Raw genomic sequence first — 23,805 nt, forward strand, 5'->3', positions numbered from 1 at the left:
TCGTAAATTTTTAGTGAATTAATCAATTAAATTTACTTAATATTTTAAAAAATTAAATAGTATATGATCATTCCATTATATTTTTTATTTATATTAATTATGTATTAATATTTTGACTAAATATTCCATACTCAAGTAATTTTATGGTCCAGTTAAGCAAAACTTAACTTGACACTTAGGAAATAAAAAAAGGAACGAAAATTAATTTAGTTAAAGTTGAGTAATATATGAAATAAAATAAAATTTATTTGAACTCAAATTGTTAGAAATTTATTAAATCAAAATAGAGTGAAAATATAAATTCAAAATGATACTTAAGAGATCTAAGTGAAAGTTAGATATATTATACTTAATTTTATTTATTTTTACCAATTCTTACGTCGTCATTCTTATTTTGAACTTGTCTTGATTTTATAATCAATTAATATTATCGGTCCATAATTTTGATAAGTTTAAGATTCTTATTCAAAATTTTATTAATATTAATCCGTCAATTGGACAAAATCAAGTTCATTATCAAAATTCCAATTATCATCAATTTTCACCTATTGATTAAGTAATCAGTTTTATTTTTATCGACAAACGGGTCATGAAAATTCACTAATAAATTAATTCAGCAACATATACTGTTTGACTTGAATGAAAATTTAAAATTTGAGAACTTTATTTTATTAAACATATTGTAAAAGAAAGAAAAATGAGTCTCAAATGGGTAAAACCCAAATCTACCTAATTCTATTGGATATAATTTGAGTATGATCCTAAAGATATTTTATAGCATAGGTACGGGTAAAATATGAAAAAAATTTCATATAGGTATTTGTCGGGTTCGAGCAAGATAAGATCCATCATTGATGGACCTACATACAATACATCAAATTAAAAAAAATATAGTATTGTTGTATTTTCTATTACATTTTAACATATCTATGTCATGTGTGTAGAGTTTGAGCCATTTATTTTATTTTATTTTTTTTACATATGGTGTGCATAACTAATTAAAATAAATGCAGTATAATTTAAAATAAAAAATCCAACCATGGTACTTAAAATATTCGACCTAACCTAATGTACGTCAAATGAACCTAAAAAATGTGTGTCCGAGTGTACATGAAATATTAATGTTTGGTTTCATTTTTAAACCATTTTTGAGATGGGTGGAATTTTTTTTTCCACTTTTAACTGTGTGTTTTTGTAGGTTTTGAGTTTTTTTTTAAATTTGAATCAAAGAATTATATGTATATGTATACAAATATAAATTTATATAAAAGAGTTATGATTTGACAATGAACAATGAATTTTGTCTTACAAAATACAAAATCAAGCATACAACATCTATTTTACACTATTTTAAATTATCTCTAAAAATAAATTTGAATATATTAATTATTCGTAATACATATTTATTTATCTCTATTTGCATAAAATATTAAAAAACAATCTAAAAATGAAATCAAACGTACAAGTCTCAAATATTTTCACAATTTTTGTACCAATTTATGAGACATGGGCTCAAATAACCAAACCTGTTACATCAATCTAGCTATATGAGACAACCTTGCTTTCTTAAAGAGACAAATCCCCTGCTCCCCATACTTACGACAACTGGTTTGTACATTTTCTTATTGTTTCTCTTCGGGGCTTTTGACCAAGAATTTCTCTTTCTAGTTTGCACGTACAATGCCTAGGAGCACCCAGTTGCAGATAGACTTTTCGTGGTCGGTGACAGTTGATTCCACCTCCTCGTTTGTGACGCACACGTCGTCGTTTGTTGGACCACTTACGTGGCGCCTCGACTATTTTTTAATAATAATTCCCCGGAGTCGGTAGTTGATCCATTTGATAAAGTCTGATTTGGAAGAAAGCTCCTCTATCAGCCGCCCTTTTCTTCTAAGAAACCCCAAATGAGAAGTTGTTGCTCGGATTCTTGATAGGATTTTGTTGGATGCGAACCGAATTTTCACTCTTTTGGGATTGGTACGTACGTATAGATACAGATTTTGAAGTTTGTTTTCCGTGATGGCGTTGTTTCGGAAGTTGTTCTACCGGAAGCCACCTGATGGACTTCTCGAGATCTGCGAGCGGGTTTATGGTGCGCTCTCTCACTCTGGTTTCCGTTTCTGTAGTCTTTCTTGGAGCTGGCGTTTTGTTTTTTGCTTACGTCGTACTGCGTGGAGCTAGTTTTTCAGGAATTTGTGTAGAGATACAGGATCATTGTGTGGGGAATGAGGAATTATTGGGAAGAGATACGTGTTGTTTTAAATGTTGGTGGCTATGGTTTGGTAAAGTTTGTGCCTTGGAAGAATAAAATTTAGTTTGGGAAAGTATGTGCCTTGGAAGAAGATTTTGTTTGTTTGGAAATAGAAGTCCGTTTGCAATTCGTTGCGAGTTAAAAGTTTTATGCTTGCAAGTAGGTAGTATAAGGTGACGAAATTGTTGCTTTTGATTATTGAATTCGAGCTAGCCATTGATTTAGAAAGTGATATCATGATTCAATAAGTTAACTAATGAAGCGGGTGCCATTTTGAGAAAGAGGATTGTTTAACCATAACCATGATGCGATATATCAACTTGATGGGTCTGTATCATGCCCTTCAAGTAGTAGTCATTTTGTGGCCCCTGGTTAAAAGTTGTGGCATTGAGTGACATTGCATGAACCTAAAGTTGAATTGCTCACATAGTTTTGGACCATTAGAGATTAAACATGAATTCAATTTGCATTACTGATTCAAGCATTTTATGTGCGGCTGTTGTATTGCTATTTGCTTAGATATGGTGGAGGTTAAGTAATAAGTAAGCTAAGTCCATACCTTATGATCGTTTTTGCAATGACCTCTGAAGGTAGAGACAGTGTTCACTGGATATTCAATTTCAGATGCCAATTACTGATAACTGTAATACCCACTCCTTTATTAATAACTCGGATACAAGGGAGTTTATATTTGACATGATTCCTATATATATGTAAGGTAAACCATTCTGCATTCTTATAGTTCTGTATGACATGCATCTGAATATAAGTTTTATGTTTTTACATATAAATATCACAGTCTTGTTTCTCATTTACTTACTTTTAGTGGATGAACTTCACCCCATATGTTATCCTGCTTTCTGCTGCCAGACATTATGAGGAAGATAGTAAGTCAAATACACAATATTGTATAGTAAAAGCAGTGTTTTCATTTGGCACAAAATTATAGGCACATTTTTGAGGATGTGGTTGAAAGATCACTCCTAATGCTTGTAAAGTATACTTAATAATTTTGACAAAGGTGTTTGTGCCTATGGAGAACATTTTCTCACAGTTTATGGACCTTTGTGAATTCTTAATTGCAATCGAAGTTTTAGTATGCTTTAACTACCTCCGTGATTTAATTGTTGGTCTGAACCTCAAGTGTGAAATTGGTTCATCTGGTCTTGGAACTTAAATTATAAGAAGTACAGTTGGCAATTGGTTGAAAACAGTTGATAAATTCTGGTTAGCTGCAGATTAAAAACATAGGAGTTTTAAGTGGTGCAGTGTTGGTTCTCAAGTAGAAATTTGTACTTGGGGTTATCAACATCTGCCTAAATGTAAAATATGTAAGAAGAAACTTTCTTTGGTTATTTTAGGTCCTTTGCTAGTAGTTAAAAAATATTTTATACAATTGTGCAGCCTGTTGATTGCCTTTTTGGATATGCTTTGTTCTGCAGTCTTTGATTGTTGTTTCACCACTGATGCTTTCGCTGATTACAAAGGCTATGTGGGAGGTATAATAGCTCAACTTAGGGAACATTATCCAGACGCCTCAATCTTGGCTTTCAATTTCCGGGAGGGGCAGACACAGAGCCAGATAGCAAATGCTTTGACAGAATATGATATGACCATCATGGAGTACCCTCGTCAATATGAAGGTTGCCCATTGCTCCCAATGGAGGTGATTCACCATTTTCTAAGATCTAGTGAAAGCTGGCTTTCACTTGGGCTGCAAAATCTGCTTCTTATGCACTGTGAACGTGGTGGTTGGCCAGTTTTGGCTTTCATGTTGGCTGCATTGCTAATATACAGGAAGCACTACAGTGGGGAGCATAAGACCTTGGATATGGTATACAAGCAAGCTCCTCGTGAGCTTTTGCACTTGCTGACTCCTCTGAATCCCGTTCCTTCTCAGTTAAGGTACTTGCAGTATGTATCAAGGAGGAATGTTGCCACAGAATGGCCTCCACTAGACAGGGCACTCACCATGGATTGCGTCATTATTAGAATGATTCCGAATTTTGATGGAGATGGTGGTTGCCGACCGCTATTTCGTATCTATGGGCAAGATCCTTTCCAAAATTCTGACCGTGCACCGAAGATTCTGTTTTCAACTCCAAAGAAGAGTAGAACTGTTCGACACTACAAGCAGGTAAGCTCTATGTCCCATAACACTTCCATACATTTTTTGCTTGATAACATATGTACTTCCATTTGCAAGCAGAGATTGGTCTCTTGTTCGTTGAACTGTTGACATATTCCTATTGTATTGTTATGTCTGAAATTATTCAATCCTGTGTAGCATGGGTCTCTGTCATTCATCAAAAACTTTTTGCCCATGTAAGTTATAGGATATATTGGGATTGCTGGGAGCACAGAAACTCGGTTGTTGAAATACTTAGGAAAGATCTACCCAAGCCATCAGTTGCATGGAAGGATTTGTTGTTGAACCCTTTCATCAATATTCTGATGTCTTGTTTTGCAATCCAGTGGAGCTGGACTGGTTGTTCATTAGTGTAATTCAAGTAGCTCCCTCTATTTTTTCTTGCTGGTGTTGGCTTCACTAAGTTGGTCAATGCAGCAAGAACTTGTGGATGCCTGCATCAGATTGCAGCATATAGCATGTCTGTTTTGAAGCTTCTTGAAGGATAACTTTTGAGCAAGCTCGTACTTATGTAAAATATTATTTTAAGTTTCTGGAGTATCCAGATTTAATTATGTAAACAAAGCTTAGCCTAGGTATCAGGCTTTGGTTTTTGTTGGGTATATTGATTCTGGATATACTGTTCACTGAGAGATGGATGTACTCGCAAGCGAAATCATGTCATGAATGCTTCCAAGGAAGGTTCATTTCAGCACATGTTTCCCCCTCAGAGGTAGTGTGGCAATTCTCTGAATCTGTTTAGAGTAAAGAACAAAATTTCCAAAAGGTATTAGGTGCTACATGAGCAATTATAGATGCTTGCCGTGTAGAAATCACCAATATAGAGTGTGAACTAAAACGGTATAATGTTGCCTATATGAGAAACTATTAGATTTGTCAAAATGCATTTTGACAATCATTGATGAATAAAGTAGGATTAGTGCGAACATTGAACAATCACATGCAGAAAATATATCTGTCAATATAGGAAAAGGATAAATAACTATAATTGGGTGCAAAAATTATTTTTTTTTATGAAGAAGGAAAAAGAATTGCAAAGTAATTTCTTTATCTAAGTAGAAGATTTCTGTCTTCTACACTTAGTTTATTCATTACATAATAATTGAAGAAGCAATTATTGCTCATTTTAATTAAGGATTTTATTATGTAAATCACAGGTATAAGATGAGCATGAGCTCATGAATCTTTATTTCTAAGTTAAATTAACATATTCTTATGAAAAGCATGAGGCAGTTTGTTATTTAGTCAAGTGTAAAAGCTTGGAAGTGATTATATCACTTAATCTGGAAAAAGTGGAATATTTTTTCATTATGGGTTGTGTATTGTGTAAGATAACGATCGCATTTAGGCTGTCTAATATAGTCCATTAACTTAACTAGATCATTACACCAATATTACGTTGTATAGTCTGCAGCAGATCATTTTTTGCTAGTTCTTTCAGTTGTTTCTGATTGATATTTAGATTTTATGCAAAATCTCCTAAACGGTTGACATTCTTCAATAATTATTCTATGAACAAGTTAGATCGATATATTGCCGATCATTACTGAAAGAAAGTTCATAGAATATGTCAGTTCTCAATATGATCTTGCTTACCAGATTTTCTGAATAATTCTTGCACAAAAAAGTCTTAGAGTATCTAAAGTACTTTGAGGCAGAGAATGGAATGGAGATTGGAAGTGGAAGGATGAGGTTTTTAATCAAAGAAATGAAAAAATAATGGTCCAGATTCTAGATTCCTAAGAGTCTTTGTTTTTGTACACTTTCCTGATGCATATGGAGGAACGTGATAAAGCTATTGGTCCTTTTGAAGTTGTCTAAAAGGTGGATTCACATTGTTCTTCAAGAACCATACTCTACTTTTAGTACTTTATTGTGGTCGAGTGACTTAAATAACTTTGTAAGGTTTTTGTTGGATGCTTTTTCAGATGTAACAAATTATAATGTATCTTTGCAATTATATGAGGTACTACTGATATTCGGACTTGTGATAAAATTCAGTTTTTATCTAAAGAGTCGGAATTTTGTAACGCTTCATGTTTCCATTCTCTTAAAATAGGATTCTGCTTAATTCTTTTTCTCACCATGCTCCATTCTCTACCTGCTCCATGCACGTGCATGCAAAATGCCCACGGTTGTATGACTCACACTTATTTAATTAGTATGATGCCTGTGCATTTCCGAGTTTGTGCATTTTGTGCAGGTGATGCCATTCGTGAACTGCAATGTTTTTCATCAACATTTTTTTGGTTATTTTCAGGCAGAATGTGAATTAGTTAAAATTGATATAAATTGCCGCATCCAAGGTGATGTTGTACTGGAGTGTATCAGCTTGCATGGTGATACAGCGCGGGAAGAGATGATGTTTCGTGTCATGTTTAACACAGCCTTTATTCGGTCAAATATTTTAATGCTCAATCGGGATGATATTGACATATTGTGGGATGCAAAGGACCTATTTCCAAAGGACTTCAGGGCAGAGGTATTACCTGTCTAACATTCGCAAATGGTGCTAAGTTATGGAACTCTTACTCTATAGAAGGTATAAGTATAATCATGAAAAAAAATTTCTAGGTTCTTTTTTCAGAGATCGATACTGCTTCCTCTGTAGTTCCTGTGGACCGTTCCTGCTTCGAAGAGAAAGATGGCCTTCCAGAGGAGGCTTTTGCTAAAGTTCAGGAAATGTTCAATAGTGTGGATTGGTTAGTTCCGAAGGGAGATGCTGCAGTTGAAGCTCTCCAAAATCTGGCTCTATCAAATATAGTAATTGATACTCATTCTTATGATGAGAAGTCTCAGGTGAATCAGATCCTTGCAGCACTAGAAGTTAAAACTACTCCTAAGAGCCCAACAGATTTAAATTCAGAGAACCAATCAAATTTTTCATCAGAGTTGTCCCCAAATGCAGATGTGCGTAGAAAGCTGGCTGAGCCCCATCATGAACCAAGTGAAATTGGGGCAATCATATCCCAAAAGCAAACACTTATTCCTCCTGGAGATCATTCTCCACCTCATCAAATTTCACATTTGAGAACTCCTCATATGTCATCCAAACAGAATTCTCACTCCAATACCGGACAAGCTCAAGATGTTTTACCTCTAAGTGAAGCTGACATGCCATATCCTAAAATCTCTCCTTCAACTCCTCCTTTGAAGGATAACACTACTGTTAGGCCTGATATATCTTCTCCTTCTGCAGAGAGTCCTAGGAGCCATAATAAAGTCATTTGTGGTGCACCTCCTAAGTCTGAACCTCCTACTTCAACATCTATTTCAGCTGAAGATGTGTTTGAAGTCAGTAGACTGGAAACTTCTCCACCTCCACTGTCTCCTCCAACTCATTCTTCCTTAGTAGTCAATGTGGGGAAGTCTTCTAGGTTTGAAGCTCCGCCTGCCCCAACAACTCCATCACCAGCTCAAAATGCTATTCAAGCTACTGAAGGTGGATCACCTCCTCCTCATCTTTCTTCTCCTAAAATAGATAAACATACACTTCAGAGACCTCATTCTCCGCCAGACCTAGCTGCTACTCCTTCTATTGAAGAATCAGCTTCTACATGTGTTTCAACTCCAACTGCATCTCTTTCTCTGCCCACATCTTCTTTAAAGGAAAGTTCCACTTCTGGAATTGGGCTTCCACCTCCACCTCCACCTCCACCTCCACCATCCCCACATTTGACAGATAGTTCAATAACAGTACCTTATCCACATCCTCATCTCGTACCTGTAGATGATAGTTCATCTATTAGAGGCGCGCCCTCTTTTCCAGCACCTCCCCCATCAAGCCCTCCTGTATCCCCTTTGAAGGGGCAGTCCGCTTCCGCAGTTGTTCCTTCACCTCCCTTAACCCCGAAAACTGCCCCATGTCCATCTTCACCTCCTTCGGAGCCTCTTAAGGAGAGGCCTGGTGCAGAAGGGGCCCCACCTCCACCACCTCCACCACCTCCTCCATATTTTGGGCAGGGTGTCCCTCATTTAACCTCACCGTTGGAGGATAAATCTATCACCGGCCATGCTCCGCCTCCACCTCCGCCTCCACCTCTTAAGGAGAGATCTAGTGTGGGAGTAGGGCCACCTCCACCACCTCCTCCACCTCTTGGGCAGGGTGCTCTTCCCTCAACACCATTGCCTGGGAATGGTTCTGTCATCAGACCCGTTCCATGCCCACCTCGACCTCCACCTCCACCTCCTCCAGAGTCTCCTAACGAGAGTTCTAGGCAGGGAGCCCGCCCTCTTCCTCCACCTCCACCTCCACCTCCACCTCCTCCGTATTTTGGGCAGGATGGGCCTCCCGTGACCCCATCTTCGAGGGATAGTTCTATCACCAGACCTGCGCCACCTCCACCTCCACCTCCACCTCCGCCGCAAATATCCAACTTTTCTGGTGGAGGAGGGCCCCCTATTCCTCCACCTCCGCCCGTGACCCCATCTTCAAGGGATAGTTCTATCACCAGACCTGCGCCACCTCCACCTCCACCTCCGCCGCAAATATCCAACTTTTCTGGTGGAGGAGGGCCCCCTATTCCTCCACCTCCTCCGCATCCTGGGCATGGGGCAGGACCCACAAATGCCCCACCAATCCCGCCTCCTGCGCCTTCAGTGCCGCCTCCTCCATTCAGTTCCAGTAAAGAACCTTCCAGTTTGTCAAATTCTAGTTCAACTCCACCACCTTCGGCCCCTCCACCTGGAACAAAAGGCAAAAGTTTATTGTCTCGTAGTGCATCTTCAAGGAATAGCCAAGCAAAGAAATTGAAGCCGCTACATTGGTTGAAATTGTCGAGAGCAGTTTCAGGAAGCTTGTGGGCAGAGACACAAAAATCTGGTGAAGCTTCTAAGTAAGTTTACTTAAATGCTTGAGATGCATGCCTTTAGCTTGCATATTCCAAAAGACATATGTTCGTGGATACTATATTTTCATTCTCTTTATTTGTGTTTATTTTGTTCTCCTAGGGCGCCGGAGATTGATATTTCAGAACTTGAATCTCTATTCTCAGCTGCAGCTCCAAATCAAGAAGGGGGTTCAGGCAGAAAAACTGGTTCACGAGCCTCAATGGCGAATAAACCTGAAAAAGTGCAACTGGTGATTATTCTGGTTTGTTTGTGTTGGGCCTTGATTTGACAAACAAATGTGCTTATCCTTTTTTACCCTGCATAGAAGTTAATCTTGATTTTCTGACTTAATGGTTGCAAGGACCATCAGATGAGAGTGTCCAGCAGTTGTCCCATGATATGCATCTAATTCTTTTGGTTTTTCACTTGGATATTTGTTCTTCTCTCCTCAGCTTATGTTCAGATAGTACATTGACCTCTTTTCTAATGAAGTTTTACATCTCAATTCTATCTGGTAGAGAACTCAACCTTTTATTTTCTCCAACTTCACTCATATCATGAATGTCTAGCTGTGAAACTACTGTGATCTTGGCAGGTGCGACACATGGGTTCTTTTTACATGAGGAGTTTGTCTTACTTCAGTTCATACCAATGATATCCATATGTTCACTGACACAGTAGCTTATATAAAGGCCATTGGTGATGCATCAATGTATGCCACCTCTCCATCCTATCCCGCAGAGCTATAGAGTAAAAAACCTAAAGGATATAATTTTTTCTGTTTCAGGGGAAAAGCGCTTCTTGTTTCTGCTTCATGAAATTCACGATATACATAACCTAAATTACTCAAAATCTCATTTGAAATTATGTTGAATATACATCCATAATTACACCTTGTTACCTGTTTGAAAAAGAATTATTTTTGTTGGTACTTTTGTAGTTAAACAAAAGAGTTTGTGACATCTCCATGTCCAACACTTACCTGCTAAATTGTTGGCCTATTTGTGTTTGATAATTCATTTCTTTTGACGTCTTAGTGAGAAGTTTTGCCATCTTTTCCTTTGCTCTTCTGTTTTAATGTATTTATTGATGACTTTGTTGATCAAATTTAGTTGATCATGTTTTTAATACTTTAATCGAACTGTTAAATAATGACCTTTTACCCCTTAATAGCGTATCTGCTGAATGCATCTTATGATTAATGTGATACTATTGATTCTGTAGTTTAACCCCTACTATTGAGCTGCATTATTTTGGTTGGTATCAGGTCTCCCTTCATTAAAAAGTACCATATGATATAGAGATCAGTTTGGGTTTGTTGTGCGGCTAATGCTGAAACTGGATCCCTTCTGTCTCTCCTTTTGCAGATTGAACACAGGCGTGCATACAATTGTGAGATCATGCTCTCAAAAGTGAAAATACCCTTGCATGAAATGCTAGTGAGCTATCCTTTTCTTAAGTTGGTTTTGAAATTTACATCAAGTATTTCTTGACATTGATGGACTGGAGGCCTTAAACCTTGTTTACCATTTAAATTGTTCCATTAATTATGGCTTGGCATGATCTATCTGATCTCTAAGTTGGCAGGTTCCATTTTCTATATGCAACATTATGAAAAAAGTCAATCCATATTGTAAACCATTTTGTGCTTCATATCCCTATTTGTGAGACTGAGTGTATGTTGGTAAATTATTATTTTTCATTTTTTAACAGATATTCACTTAGCTGACATTTTTAATTACTTTTGTTTCCATTTTAGTTTTATATTATATAATTTCCAAGTATTTGATATCCCATTATACCTCTAGACTAAAAAGTTCTCTTTAGAGAGTTTTGCCTCTAATTACATTTCAGGCTCTCAAGTTCAACGTCTAGGACAATAGTCTTTTAACTATTCAATTTCCTGACAAGTTCAGTTTCTAACTTTAGTTGCTAGAGGAGTTGCATATGCTCGAGGGTCTAAGACCTTGAAAATTCAACTTACTGTAACAGTTCAAACTTAAGGTATCAAAAAGATAATACTCTTAGTGCTCATTTGCATTACATATGCGCAGTTCCATTAGCACTTAATCAAGTTAAAAAGGCGGCCCCCCTGTTTACAAATGGAAATATGCAGTGATTCTGATGATGGCCAACTGTTTCTAGTGTATCTACCTCTGAATCCCGTGGAAATTTAAATTCACTTGTTCCATGTGGTGCTTCCCATGTTCATGTGTGTTTTGTGTAGCATATGTTTGTCATCTGAATTCTGTTAATGTGATGTTCGGTTACAAATTTCTCCGGATCATTTGCGATGAAATCTTCTGGCACTTTCACAGAGTTCAGTACTTGCTTTGGAAGACTCTGCATTAGACGTTGATCAGGTTGATAACCTCATCAAGTTTTGTCCAACAAAAGAGGAGATGGAAACACTTAAGGTTCGACGTGAAAAAAGTGTGATTTACACCAAGAACTCCTGAACTGCAAGTGTATTTCAGACGTTGAGTTTATATATAGCAGGAGCTCCTGGACGCTCTTTCTATTATCAAAATTTGACATTTTTAACTAGCTATTTTTGTTTCCAGGGTTACAAAGGAGAGAAAGATAAATTAGGAAAATGTGAACAGGTTTGTAACATATGGTTCCAGTTATTTTGTTGGTCTTTTGTTTTATCCTGATTCTGAAGTTTGGGAGATGAGGGTCTTAGTTTAACCAGTATGATTGTTTGTCTTCTTCTTGATCTCAGTTTTTTCTGGAGTTGATGCAAGTACCACGGATAGAATATAAGTTGAGAGTTTTTTCATTTAAGATTCAGTTTAACTCCCAGGTCAGATGTTAGTATATAGCTTTCCAGTTTCCAGATTCTAAAACATTATTTAATATATAATATGTTCATGTTTTGTTCTCCCAGGTTTCTGACCTCAGGAAGAGTTTGAATATTGTAAATTCTGCTGCAGATCAGGCAATCTGCTTTTTCCTTTTACTAATTCTCACTTACTATATACTATATGAGCCTGTAAACATGTGTCTTATTCATATTTGCAACCATGTTTTCATCAGATCAGGGGTTCTGCTAAGTTGAAAAGAGTCATGCAAACAATTCTTTCTTTGGGTAATGCTTTGAACCAGGGAACTGCCAGAGGTGAGTTAAATTTGTGCATCTGGTAATTCTGACATCTTGCTATTCTCCTGTCGGTCTTGTTAATTTTGTTACTTTGTCCATTAACATTGCACTCAAGGACTACTGAACGCCCGGCCAAGTGCAAATGCAAATATGAACGTTGGGGTTGAATTCCATAAGGATTACTTGCAGCCACATAGTAGTCATGGTTTTGATATAATTAAAGGGGCAGGGGTGAGGGGAGACCGGAGCAGGAATATTCAGTTCATGGAACAACATAATCGTGTAAAATTATATAGTATCGCTGATGAGAAGGTAGTGTGATGCCATTCTCCTCTTTGGGTAAGAAGACAAATCAAGGCCCAAAGAACTTGTTGTTCTTCTAGATCTGATTTATGGGGGTTAAAAATGTGTGAATTAGGAAGAAGTTGGCCCTCCATGTAGAATGTTATCCTTGCATGATAGTTGTTGGTTCAATACTGTCTTAATGAGCCCAAAAACAAGGGATATTTTCTTCTTCGGTGGTTGGCGAAGCCCCAAGAGCAAAAAATTTGTTACTTAATCCTCTATGCAAAGTGTAGGGAGGTAGAGTCATGTGGTTGTCAGTAGTTGACACTGGAAGCTTTATTCGACTCTCGCAACCAAAATAAGAAAAACTAGATTACAAATTTTAATTTTATCAATTTCAGCAAACATGGGGTTTCAACTAATTGATATTAGTTATTTTAAAGAACAGAAGGTTCTGCAATTCAATCTCGTTAGTCCTATTAGGGGTGTTTGACTTCGTATTGCCTCCGGAAAGCAGAAATAATCCAAGTTAAGAGCCACCTAGGGTCAATCAATGGGGGGTGTTGTAGCTAATTTAATTTACTCGTTCTCTTGTTCTTCTGCAACTTGAGGGAGTTTATAGTTAAGGTAGTATAAGTAATATGTAGCCTGACTTGAGGGAGACTCTGTTATCTCTTTCAATTGATGGAGAGGATTGCAGTGTCCTATTTTCTTATCCTGAATGTGTCTTGACAAATTTTTGCAGAGTCTGTTTGTTCTTGAGAGGGAGACTTGTCATCTCTTGCATGGCTTGACTTGAGAGAGAATTTCTATAGAGTCTGTTTCTTCTGACACAGGGACATCTTTTCTTCTCGTGCATGTATTTCGCAACTTTTTCAAGTCTCTTTTTGGAGGGAGAACAAATGTAGGTTCCTAATCATTAGAGCGATTAGGGTTGATTTGTCACAGAATACCTGTATATTTCTTCCAACAAAATCTAATTGATCTGCAAACTTTAATCCATCCAAAAGGTACTTTCTCATATGTTGACAAATCGAAACTTTTATGCCCTCAGAGACATTAAAAGAAATTGCTTGAATCTTGCTTGTGATCAAGTAAAAGTCTTCATAGGAAAAAATATTATTGAAGTGGAAGTCATATCATCGGAAGGATTAAGCAAGCACTAGTTGGTCAAGCTGCATGTGGTTGCCTATTGAAAATCAGATCTGTTTTCATTCCCTTCGAGGTGTTACATATATAAAGATGAGCAGTCCTATTCACATTGTTTTTGTGCTTGGCTAGGCAAAGAAGTGCATGTACAAGTTCCGCTGCTAGTTACCATTTTAGTTGATTATTTGTCTCACTAGACGATCATAGGATGTGATGCTGGTTTCCACGATAGGCCAAGGAGCTCCCTTTTGTTCAATGGTAGGCAAGAACAGACTTGCATGGTGGAAACAGACCTTTGCGGAAGTAGAGATCAGGCTAAGAAATACTATTGATTATAATTTCTTAAAGTAAACTTATTTAAAGATATTTGATATGGAAAGAACTTGCTACAACTATTCTTTATAAATAGAAGCATCATCTGGTTTGTGTTTGAAGCGGCAAGTACTGCCTATGTGTTATACTTTAAATTTTCATAACATATTCAATGATACTCCTTTTCATTTATAGTCCAGCTTCATTGATGTGGTTTTACTGTTGAGTTTCTATGCAAATAATGCATGGACCAATGAACTATAACCTGTCCCAAAAGATTTGTTAGTTGACCATTATTAGACCATTTTTCTAGGTAATGTTACTGTGCTGTGCAGTGGCTGCTTCAGCAGTTCATTACCATTTGTGGTGGAACTTGCAATTTGTCTCCAATTCCGAATACTATACATCATCTATCACCCAGAATGAACAATCAAGATACTTCAGAATTCTCTGTTACATTCCATTTGTATCACAATTACGAAGGAATGTTCAGAGTAAAGGAACTTATTGGAAACCAATTACAATTTTAGAAATTTTCTTTAATGTGGTTGACTACACAAGAAATTCTCGTCAAGCAATAGTAGCTCTACGTTGTTTATACCGTTATGTGTGTGCCTGAGTTGTGACATCTTCTATACAAAGGCAATAAATATTACAACTGCATCTCTTGTCCCTATACCTCACTTCCCCCAGACTCTTACTCTTCATAATGCTGTGTGACAGGTGCTGCTATTGGATTCAGGTTGGATAGCCTCCTCAAACTTACTGAAACTCGTGCCCGGAACAATAAGATGACACTGATGCATTATCTCTGCAAGGTTGGGATTATCATCTCTTTGTGGTTAGTTTCTGCTGAAAAAGCATATCATAGTGAAATTATATAAACTGTTCTCATTCGGGAATGAGAATACACATGGTTTATTTCCTGGCCTAGAAATCTTGGGACAAGTGAACAGGTTCATTTTCACCGGGCAAGTACAGATGAAGATGTAGTTGCTTTCATGGATGAACAACTGTGTAGTTCTGGGATTTGCCACCGCGCATCGTATGTGCAACAAGTCAATATCTATGATAAGTAGTGTAAATTTATTGCAAATTGCACAAAGTACTGGTCTTCTCTTATGTTTATATATAGCGGTATTCTTCAACTTATATAGTTGCAAGTATATCGTGCCAGTATGTATTGTATTCTCCTAAAATCTTAATGCATGCTCTATTTTCTTTTCGCTTTAACATGTGTAGTGAATGCAAACATAATGAGACATTCAAAACATACACTAGCCTTATAATCGTTATTTCTTTTCTAATACATACTGGTGTTTGTAAAGCTTCAGTAACTGTGTGCAAAGGAGGGTATAAGTACAATGGACTTTGCTTGCATCACAAGGCTGGATTTATATTATTCATCTGTGCTGGTTGATACTTTCATGCTGATTCCTGAAAATCATCAGCGAAATCATTTATTTTTATCTTGCAGGTGCTTTCTGATAAATTACCAGAGCTTCTTGATTTTTGGGAAGATCTTTTGAGCTTGGAACCTGCATCAAAGGTAAAATTGTTTGAATTCTGTGTAGCCTTCTTCAACAATCTTTTTTTACCAAAAACATATTCGAAAACAACCGCACTTTTGACTGGACCAAGGGAATCTTTCCAGATACAACTGAAATTTTTGGCTGAGGAAATGCAAGCTATTAACAAAGGACTGGAAAAAGTTGTACAGGAGTTGTCAATGTCTGAAAGTGATGGAGCTATATCTGACCAGTTCCGCAAGGTAGTTTCTGGATGATATCAAAGTGAACCTTCCCAAGATATAATGTTGTAGGGTTAATTACATCCAGACACCCTCTTAGATAACATGGTTACACTTTGCCCCTTCGAACTTTGGAGTTTTACTTAAATCTCCTTTCAAAAATGCTACTTTTGTGAACTCGAATGAACTTTTGCAGTAGCTATTTACCTGCTATAGACACAGAGAGGAAGAAGAGAAATTTTCAAAGCCAACGTTTGCGGACTGTGTTTGAAAGATTAAAAGAAGTTAGCACTTAGAGCTAAATTTTGCAGACAAGAAATGTCGGTAGAAGAACAGTGTTACTTTGAGCAGTGCTTTGGTTCAAATAAGTAGCAAATAGTTTGTTTTGTGAGCCTTTCACTTCGTTTATATATGTAACCTCTTTTGTCTTTGAAGGGTAAGGATGTTTGGTTAGGATACCCTTCATAAAAGGTGAGCCTCAACAACATATTTTTCTACATAGTTGTTCTTGTATTGAAACATGTGGCTCAGTGGATAATATAATTACATGTTTGACCCAAAAAATACATTTACACCTTAGAAGTTTCATAACATTATGAAGGGTGTTTTGGATGTTAAAATGTCAGGATTGTTGGGTAATTGATAACATTGAAATTCATTTAAATTTTTTATTGGCGTAATTATTTTCAGTCAGCCCAACAATAGGAGTGTAGTTCTAAACTGTGCATTCTCTGGAGGGATTCTTGGTGTAATTTCAAAATTCAAGGAGGCAAAGTGTAATTACTCTATTTTATAGGGGTTCCAGGTGTAGTCAACCTTATATGTTTATTCCGCTTTTTATGGGTATGCTTTTAGCTTTCGGGTTAATGATTATATTTATTTGTATTTTGTAAGCATTTCGATGGCTAAAGTTGATTATTGTTCTATCGTAATATGTACCTCATTTAACCCTCTTAATCACTTCGGGAATGGGCAGTAATGTACTCTTTAAGTAAAAATGGCAACCACCTCAAGGATCAAATTGTGTGTTTTCAGGAAATGAGCTATCAAATGCTAGGAGTGTGTAATCTTCTCCTTACATCACTACTGTTTTAGCTACTCCTAGGGATGTCCAATCAGTATGTGGCTATATTTCTTCTAGTTAGTTCACATCCTCTATGACGAACTATGTCAACTCAAGTATTCCAAGAGTGCCAAACAGTGTTGATGAAAGCTGACAACAGAATTGCTATATTGCGTGCATTCACCAAGCAGATGGAGTTGTTATTTTATCATACCTATTGAAGGGAACTGAAAGGAAGCTGGTAAAATGTCTAATAAGTATGAATTAAGATTCCACTTAAAACATCATTGTCAGTTCATCCTTTTCTTCTTTAGAATACACTGACTTGTAATTCACCTTTGGCAACCTGAACATTTATACCACTCAAAACGCCATATCACCATCCAAGCACAGGACTTTTGGTCCATATACTTCACAACTTATTTGATTTGAGCCCTTCTAGTTACAATTTGAGTCTTCAACTTGGCAGTTCTTTAATGATTTTTGTCTTTTCTGACAATAGCTGTTAGATTTAGCAGTAGCAGCCTCATGTGGGACTGGAAGGAGAGAACTAATTTGCTGTGAGCTACATTGATCTGGATTAACATTGAAAACTTACCCTGACAGAGGATTAAGAGATTAATCTCAATCCCGAATGATAACACATCTCTCACATTGTTTGGAACTGAGAGATGGAAGTTTTCCATTGCACAAGCCCAAAACTAGAGTGTCACTAAGCTTCTCATAATTCCATCTTAGTTAAATATAAACGGCAGTTGCTAGAAAAATCTTAGAGTCTAGGCATGTCAATTTCTCGAAACTTCGAACGACAAGCTGTGCGAGGATTTACAAATTCATATTCTTCAGAGAAGTAAGGATTTGGGTGGGTGATCTTATGTAATCCTACTATATGTGAGGAGAAGTCTAATGGAAGTTATGCTTTATAATATAATTTTTCAAGTAGTTTAACATGAATCCTCCACATAAGATACCACTTACTTGAGTTAGGAGGAAAAACAATCTTGAACCAGACCAAGATATTGATATCCAGTCCAGTCCCTCGTTCGCGTTTCGCATTAGAGTATCCAATAGAATCAATAGAATGTGCTGTTTGAAGAGGCTTATTCACATAGTGGACTAGTATATATCCAACAATGTGTATGATACTTTCTTCTTGTTGCAACGCGGTGAGGGTTGAGAGGTTTCCATGTTAGCATTCAGATGCGAGATTTCAATACCTTCTGGCTTAGCCTAAGAGTTGGTGAAAATGTAACCAGTACTAGAAACTTCACAGTATGGTCAATTTCATGGGTCTATTGATGATTGTGTAGGTCTTCGGACTTGATTTTGCTAAATTTTGTTGCTTCTTTATCTGAAAAGAGCTTCTGCAGCTATAATCAGCAGAAGAGTGTAGCAAGAGCTTGTACTTCTCATCAGCACTACAAGGTATACATATGGAACAGATACCCGCGTTATCTCTAATGTAAAATAGCTGGCACCAAACGCAAGCAATCACAATGCAAAGTGTCCTAATCTGGAGGATCCTGGGGAAGAATGTCCTCATGTTGCTTCCTCTACATTATGGAGATCGTTTGGAGCATGATTGGACTGTCTGGTGCAATTTTCCTTCTGTTGCTTTTTCTGGAAGCTAAATGGAGAAGAGGACAAGTTTGATGCAGGAAAAGTTGTTTGTGTTTCCCTCTTTTTTAGCCTCAGTTTGGCTCTTCTGTTAAACTTAATAGCTAGTTGACAAAAAGGACCAAAATTGTTGAAAAACTGCCAATTTGGGGACCAAAACTATAACTCGTGTTTGTTTAGGGACTTAAACTAAGTAAGTGGTGGCATCTAGGGGCTAAAAGTGTAATTCTCCGTCAAACACTGTGGTGAAGTGGGGAAAGAGGAATCCATTAGACAAAATTACCTTAGGTAGAACCCCACAGCCGTCGGAACCTCAATAGCATCCATCAGCTAAAACTTGAACCAAGTATCTCTCAGCGTCTTATTGATCTCATAAGTTAGTAACTTTCCAAATAGTGCCTTGATTAAAGTTGTTTACCAATGGTATTTAGTCGGTCATCTATCAAAAATCCGTTTGAGAACACCTAGTGGCTTGAGCTGATCATTTAGTGGCCGAGTACTTCTGGCATAAAGCTATGTTAATGTTTCAGTGTTTGAAAATTCAGTGAACTTTTGGTGATCTCAATTGCTAACAGATCAGAAGGTTGGTAATACTAGCAGAGTTATGTTAATGGCAATGTTGAAAGAGTACAATTAGATTACATATCTAATTAATAGTTTATAGAGGCTTAGGAAGTCCATGCTGACTAGGATGATGAGAATTGATTCATTTTGTTTTCCTATGAGGAATTCTGTTGCTAACCTCGACTGCACTGCTACACCTTTGCTCCTTGACATTTCCTTCTGCATATAATCATACTCTTTTTCTCCAGGCTTTGAAGGAGTTCCTTTGTTTGGCTGAAGGCGAAGTAAGGTCCTTAGCTTCTCTTTATGCTGGAGTGGTACGTATCAGTTGTCTTGGGATATAGTTTTTCCCAGCAGCAACAATTGTTTTTGAGTGTCCATCTAATACTGATTATGCAGGGTCGAAATGTAGATTCATTGATCCTTTATTTTGGGGAAGACCCATCACGTTGCCCGTTTGAGCAAGGTAATATTAACTTCTTTATTCTTTACAGTGAGATTGATTTCATGGTAGAGCCAGGATAGTAAAATGTGTTTTCGGGCTGTCAGCCATTAGCAATCCTATTTCCTGTAGAATCTCATGAGAGAGCTTATATTTTGCTTATATGAAAAATGTATGTGCTGATGCACAGCACCTCATGGATTCTAGTGTGAACTCCTAATTATCTTGTTTATTGCGAAGTATGAGAATGGTTTTAATGCTTTGTTTTGGGGGATTAGAAAGGTTGTCATGTCCTTATCTTTTGAGTAACTGAGCGTAAATCCTCTTAGGCTTTTGTGTTCATGGTTGCCATGTGCTGTCAGTATTTTTGGTTTAATCTGCAGAGATCACAGTTCATGTGGTAGTAGATCTCAGTAAAATGTAATTGTATATGCAGTTGTACATGCATGTGCATATACATGTACCTGTAGAGAGAATTGCATATGCAGTCAACGTATAATTGAGTTGATGAAGTGATTCCAATGCATTATCTTGCCATTCTCTCGTACTTTCTCAAATACCATTATGATGTAGGTCTCTATGACGTTTCTATGATTTCATTTCTTGATTTTGCATACTATCCTTGGCACGGAGTCTTAACATTTGTTTTGAAGTAGTTGTTAGTAGGTTTTATGATTTTGCATCATGTCCCGAGGTTCAGGAGCTTCGCTCACCACTGGTCAAACTAAATAGTAGGCATGTGTTTCAAAGACGGACCACAGTAAAGCACTTGAAGGCATGCTCCCTGATGCTTAGACCCATCTTATTATCAAATGCCAGTTCTGGAGTCACTTAAACTGGTTTTTTTGCAGATTCTAATGGTGGAAGTTGAGTTATAAAATCACCACATGCATATACAGAATGTGCTATTTCCTGTATCATTGTTCCTATGCATTTGGGATGATTGACCTTTGTTTGGAAGGGCAAAGGGGTTTCTCCATAGGAATATATGGTTAGAATGCAAACAAGCTTGTCCGACAACCTGTTGTGTTTCCCTTCTCTTGATAAGTCTCGCATACATTACTCACGTTTCATTGCTTTCTAATCTTAACTTTGTTTTCCTTCATGTCTTTCTACTCATCTTTGTTGCCACTCTCTCAAATGTTTCCTGCTTTGTAAATCCACATTAAGTTTATATATGTTATTTTATATCCATTTTCTCCTCTTTTTTTGGTTGCAGTGGTTTCAACTTTGCTGAACTTTGTGAGAATGTTCAAGAGAGCCCATGAGGAAAACTGCAAGCAGCTGGAGTTGGAGAAAAAGAAGGCAGAAAAGGAAGCTTCAGAAAAGATGAAGATAAACGCTACAGATACTGGACACTTGTTACAACATGAAGTCAGGAGTGTCAAATAACTAGATGTCAAACTTCAACTTCAGATCATAAATCAGGTTTAACTTTAAATAATCTTGTGAGTTTGAAGCCCCAAAAAAGATTCATTCCAGGACTAGGCAAAGTGTCTTGTTGATTGATGGCTAATGAATGTCCATTTTGCTGTTTGACATTTGGAGCAGTAGAATTACATGACGAGACATGTAGAGGAAACCGCATGCCTCTCAGGTATGTTAATTCTCTCTATGCTTGTCATATTTGTATTGGCAAAGAATCTAATCCCAAATTATTCAAATCAATTTCCTTTTTTTTTCCCAGGAGAATCTGGGGGACAGCCAGTTTTGTTCACTGTAAACTTGTATATATTTCTTTCGTAGGAAAAGAATGGAATTGTAAGGTATCTTTCCTTGCCTCGTCTTTTAAGATTTGTTTGTTTGAGCTTCTCATTACCTTGTACAGTGAGCTGTTAGAGCTATAAATAGTTTTTGCTAATCTACTGAACAAATCAATCACTACTTTAGCCAAGACTCCTGGTACTTTGAAGTACAAATTTGATCTAGTAGCAGTTATGCACATTGTTTATATTGACCAAGATACAGACAAGTTTGGAAAAAAGGATGATGGCATCTTTCCTTTGAGATTTCGGCGTATTCCACAAGCATGCTGCAGAGAAATCGGCGACTGATGCTACCTTGAAGACAAGGGTGTGTCGATTGCGTATCGTCCACCTACCAGATACTACTGTATTGCTGGTTGATTAGATTCGATTACCTCCTTCCTACTTTTCCTTTGTTGCCTTGTGTTAAAAAGATATTAAATGTTGGGGGGGGGGGGGGAGTGTCTGCAGTTGTGAAAATAAGTTGTGGCGACAGTGATTAGTTCTTTTTGTATCTTTATATTTAGGGTGACAGTGATAAGTTAATAACAGTAAAAGTAGGAAAAAAAATTGAAGTTGGAGTTTCCAAGAACAGATTCAACTACTCAGTTTTCCCAATGTTACAGTTGAGTTTGTCGGAATTGAAGCGAAAGCAGAAGTTGTGGGTAAAAATACTCTTTTTCAATTCATTTGTTTGGGTGAAAACGCTCTCATAATAACTTGCCTTTATGATAGTTTAAGTTCATAGACAAGACGATCATTCAATAGCTTGGCCAACATGCTTTTGGGCCCTTCTCTATATAAATCGCGTCGGGTGCAAAAGCTTTTCGTTTTTTCCGCTTAAATTGACTAAATTACAATCACCTCTGTGTGGTACAAGTATAAATATTTTACTTTTAATTGAAAAATTATAAATACTAATGATGAGCTTATTTTGTTAGTCCTTATTAGGTTTTGATTAAATTTTTGGAACTGGTAAGAATATATGTTTAGATCATAAATTATAATTCTATACATTTTTTAATTTTTAAAGGGTAAAATGTATATTTTATCGTTTAAGATTTCGTTTAAAATCACTTTAGTTTCTTAAGTTCATTTTTTTATTTTAAGCCTCATTTTTGTTCCTTTGACCTTTTTACGATGGAAATATGGCTAGATTTTTAATTTTTGGAGGTTAATATGGTCAATAAGTTCTTAAATTTAATAAATTTTTGAATTGGTCCTTTTTTAACGAAAAAATTTTATGCTGAGATAAGTTTGATTATTTTATATCAATAATGAAAATTTTAAGCTCTTGTGGACATAACAATAATACATTGTTTAGCTAAAAGCTTTTTTTTTTTAGTAGTTCAAAAAAATAGAATTATTGATGTAATCTGAAAATATTATTAAAAAATCTAGGTTAGTAGATTTTTTGTTTCAAGATTTAAAGATAAGCTTAAAAAGGTTAAATGTTAATACTATTAATTAAATATTTAGATTTTTGAATACAAAGTTGGTAGATTATACTTTTTAGTTAGGTTCTTTGATATTATATATATGTATACAGGTCATTTTTAGTGGTTTCTAAAAATGTCGTTTTATTTTATTGTATAACAACCTCTTAAAATGAATTTTATTTATATGTGAAATTCGTTAAATAATATAGTTAAAAATACATTCCATCAACTTTTTCTTCAGAGCGTAACTGTTAATATTTAATAAATATTATTAAAATTTAATTTTATTGGACTCATCTTTAACTCTTAAGATTAAAAAATCAATTTAGATTTTTAATTATATTTTCAGATTACATAAAATTGATGCATGATTTTGATTTTTTTGTCACTTTTGAAAATAAAAAAGAGAGAGTATTTTATTTTAAATTAAGCAAATATTATAATTATGTTCACAAGAGTTTTACATTATGTTTGGTTTTGATTTTAACTTGTTTTTGGGTATTTTGTGGAGATAGAGAGAGAAAAACAAAGATAAATAAAAATAAGTTAGAGATAATATGTATGTTTGGATTTATTTTTGGAGATAATATAAAATAAGTATGTTATGTTTGATGTTGGGTAGTTGGGAGACAAAAAATACTGTTCATTGTCAAATCATGTCTCTTTTATATATATTTATATATATATGTGTATAAAAATATATATAATTTATTTAGTTGTGAGTGGATTAAAATAAATATTATTTTCTAATTATATATGTATGGAAATGAAAAAAATAATTTATGTAAATACACTTTTAAAAATAATTAAATGCACTTTAATAATGGATTAACAATATTTTTTGTTAGTTGTTCTATTCGAGGTGATAAATTTAAATACATTATTCAAATAATATAATATATGAATTAACCACGTAGAATAATTATATTATTTTATATTTTTTAAAATTTTTAATTATTCCAATGATGTAGAAAATATTACGTATAAAATATTAAGTGGTTAAAATAAAATATATTTGTATTTAAAAATCAAATACTTAGAAACAAGACAAAATACTTAGAAATAAGACAAAAACATGACAAAACAAGCAATGGCAAACATTGCTT

The 23,805-nt window shown here is 35.9% G+C and overlaps 1 protein-coding gene across 9 annotated transcripts; it reads left to right on the forward strand.

The window, feature by feature from the left end:
* Window positions 1-1,816: 1,816 nt before the first annotated feature.
* On the forward strand, window positions 1,817-21,854 carry LOC105166357 (formin-like protein 13). Of its 9 annotated transcripts, XM_088882339.1 has the most exons (20): window positions 1,821-2,092; window positions 3,694-4,388; window positions 6,661-6,882; window positions 6,975-9,235; window positions 9,351-9,492; window positions 10,598-10,669; window positions 11,549-11,647; window positions 11,795-11,836; window positions 11,956-12,036; window positions 12,121-12,171; window positions 12,270-12,351; window positions 14,803-14,897; window positions 15,557-15,628; window positions 15,734-15,850; window positions 19,322-19,390; window positions 19,473-19,539; window positions 20,735-20,943; window positions 21,067-21,112; window positions 21,203-21,281; window positions 21,484-21,854. In XM_088882339.1, exons 1-17 carry the CDS (start codon window positions 2,020-2,022, stop codon window positions 20,905-20,907), a joined length of 4,413 nt encoding a protein of 1,470 aa, XP_088738465.1. In that variant the 5' UTR covers window positions 1,821-2,019; the 3' UTR covers window positions 20,908-20,943; window positions 21,067-21,112; window positions 21,203-21,281; window positions 21,484-21,854. The 9 variants fall into 9 exon arrangements, with proteins under 9 accessions (XP_020550864.1, XP_088738467.1, XP_020550863.1 ...); XM_020695201.2 differs by lacking the exon at window positions 21,484-21,854 and having other exon boundaries at window positions 21,203-21,457; XM_020695202.2 differs by lacking the exon at window positions 21,484-21,854 and having other exon boundaries at window positions 21,070-21,112; window positions 21,203-21,457.
* The last annotated feature ends 1,951 nt before the right edge of the window (window positions 21,855-23,805 follow it).

Source organism: Sesamum indicum, linkage group LG7 (genome assembly GCF_026168435.1).
Source record: "Sesamum indicum cultivar Baizhima isolate 11 linkage group LG7, ASM2616843v1, whole genome shotgun sequence".
Lineage (NCBI taxonomy): Eukaryota > Viridiplantae > Streptophyta > Magnoliopsida > Lamiales > Pedaliaceae > Sesamum > Sesamum indicum.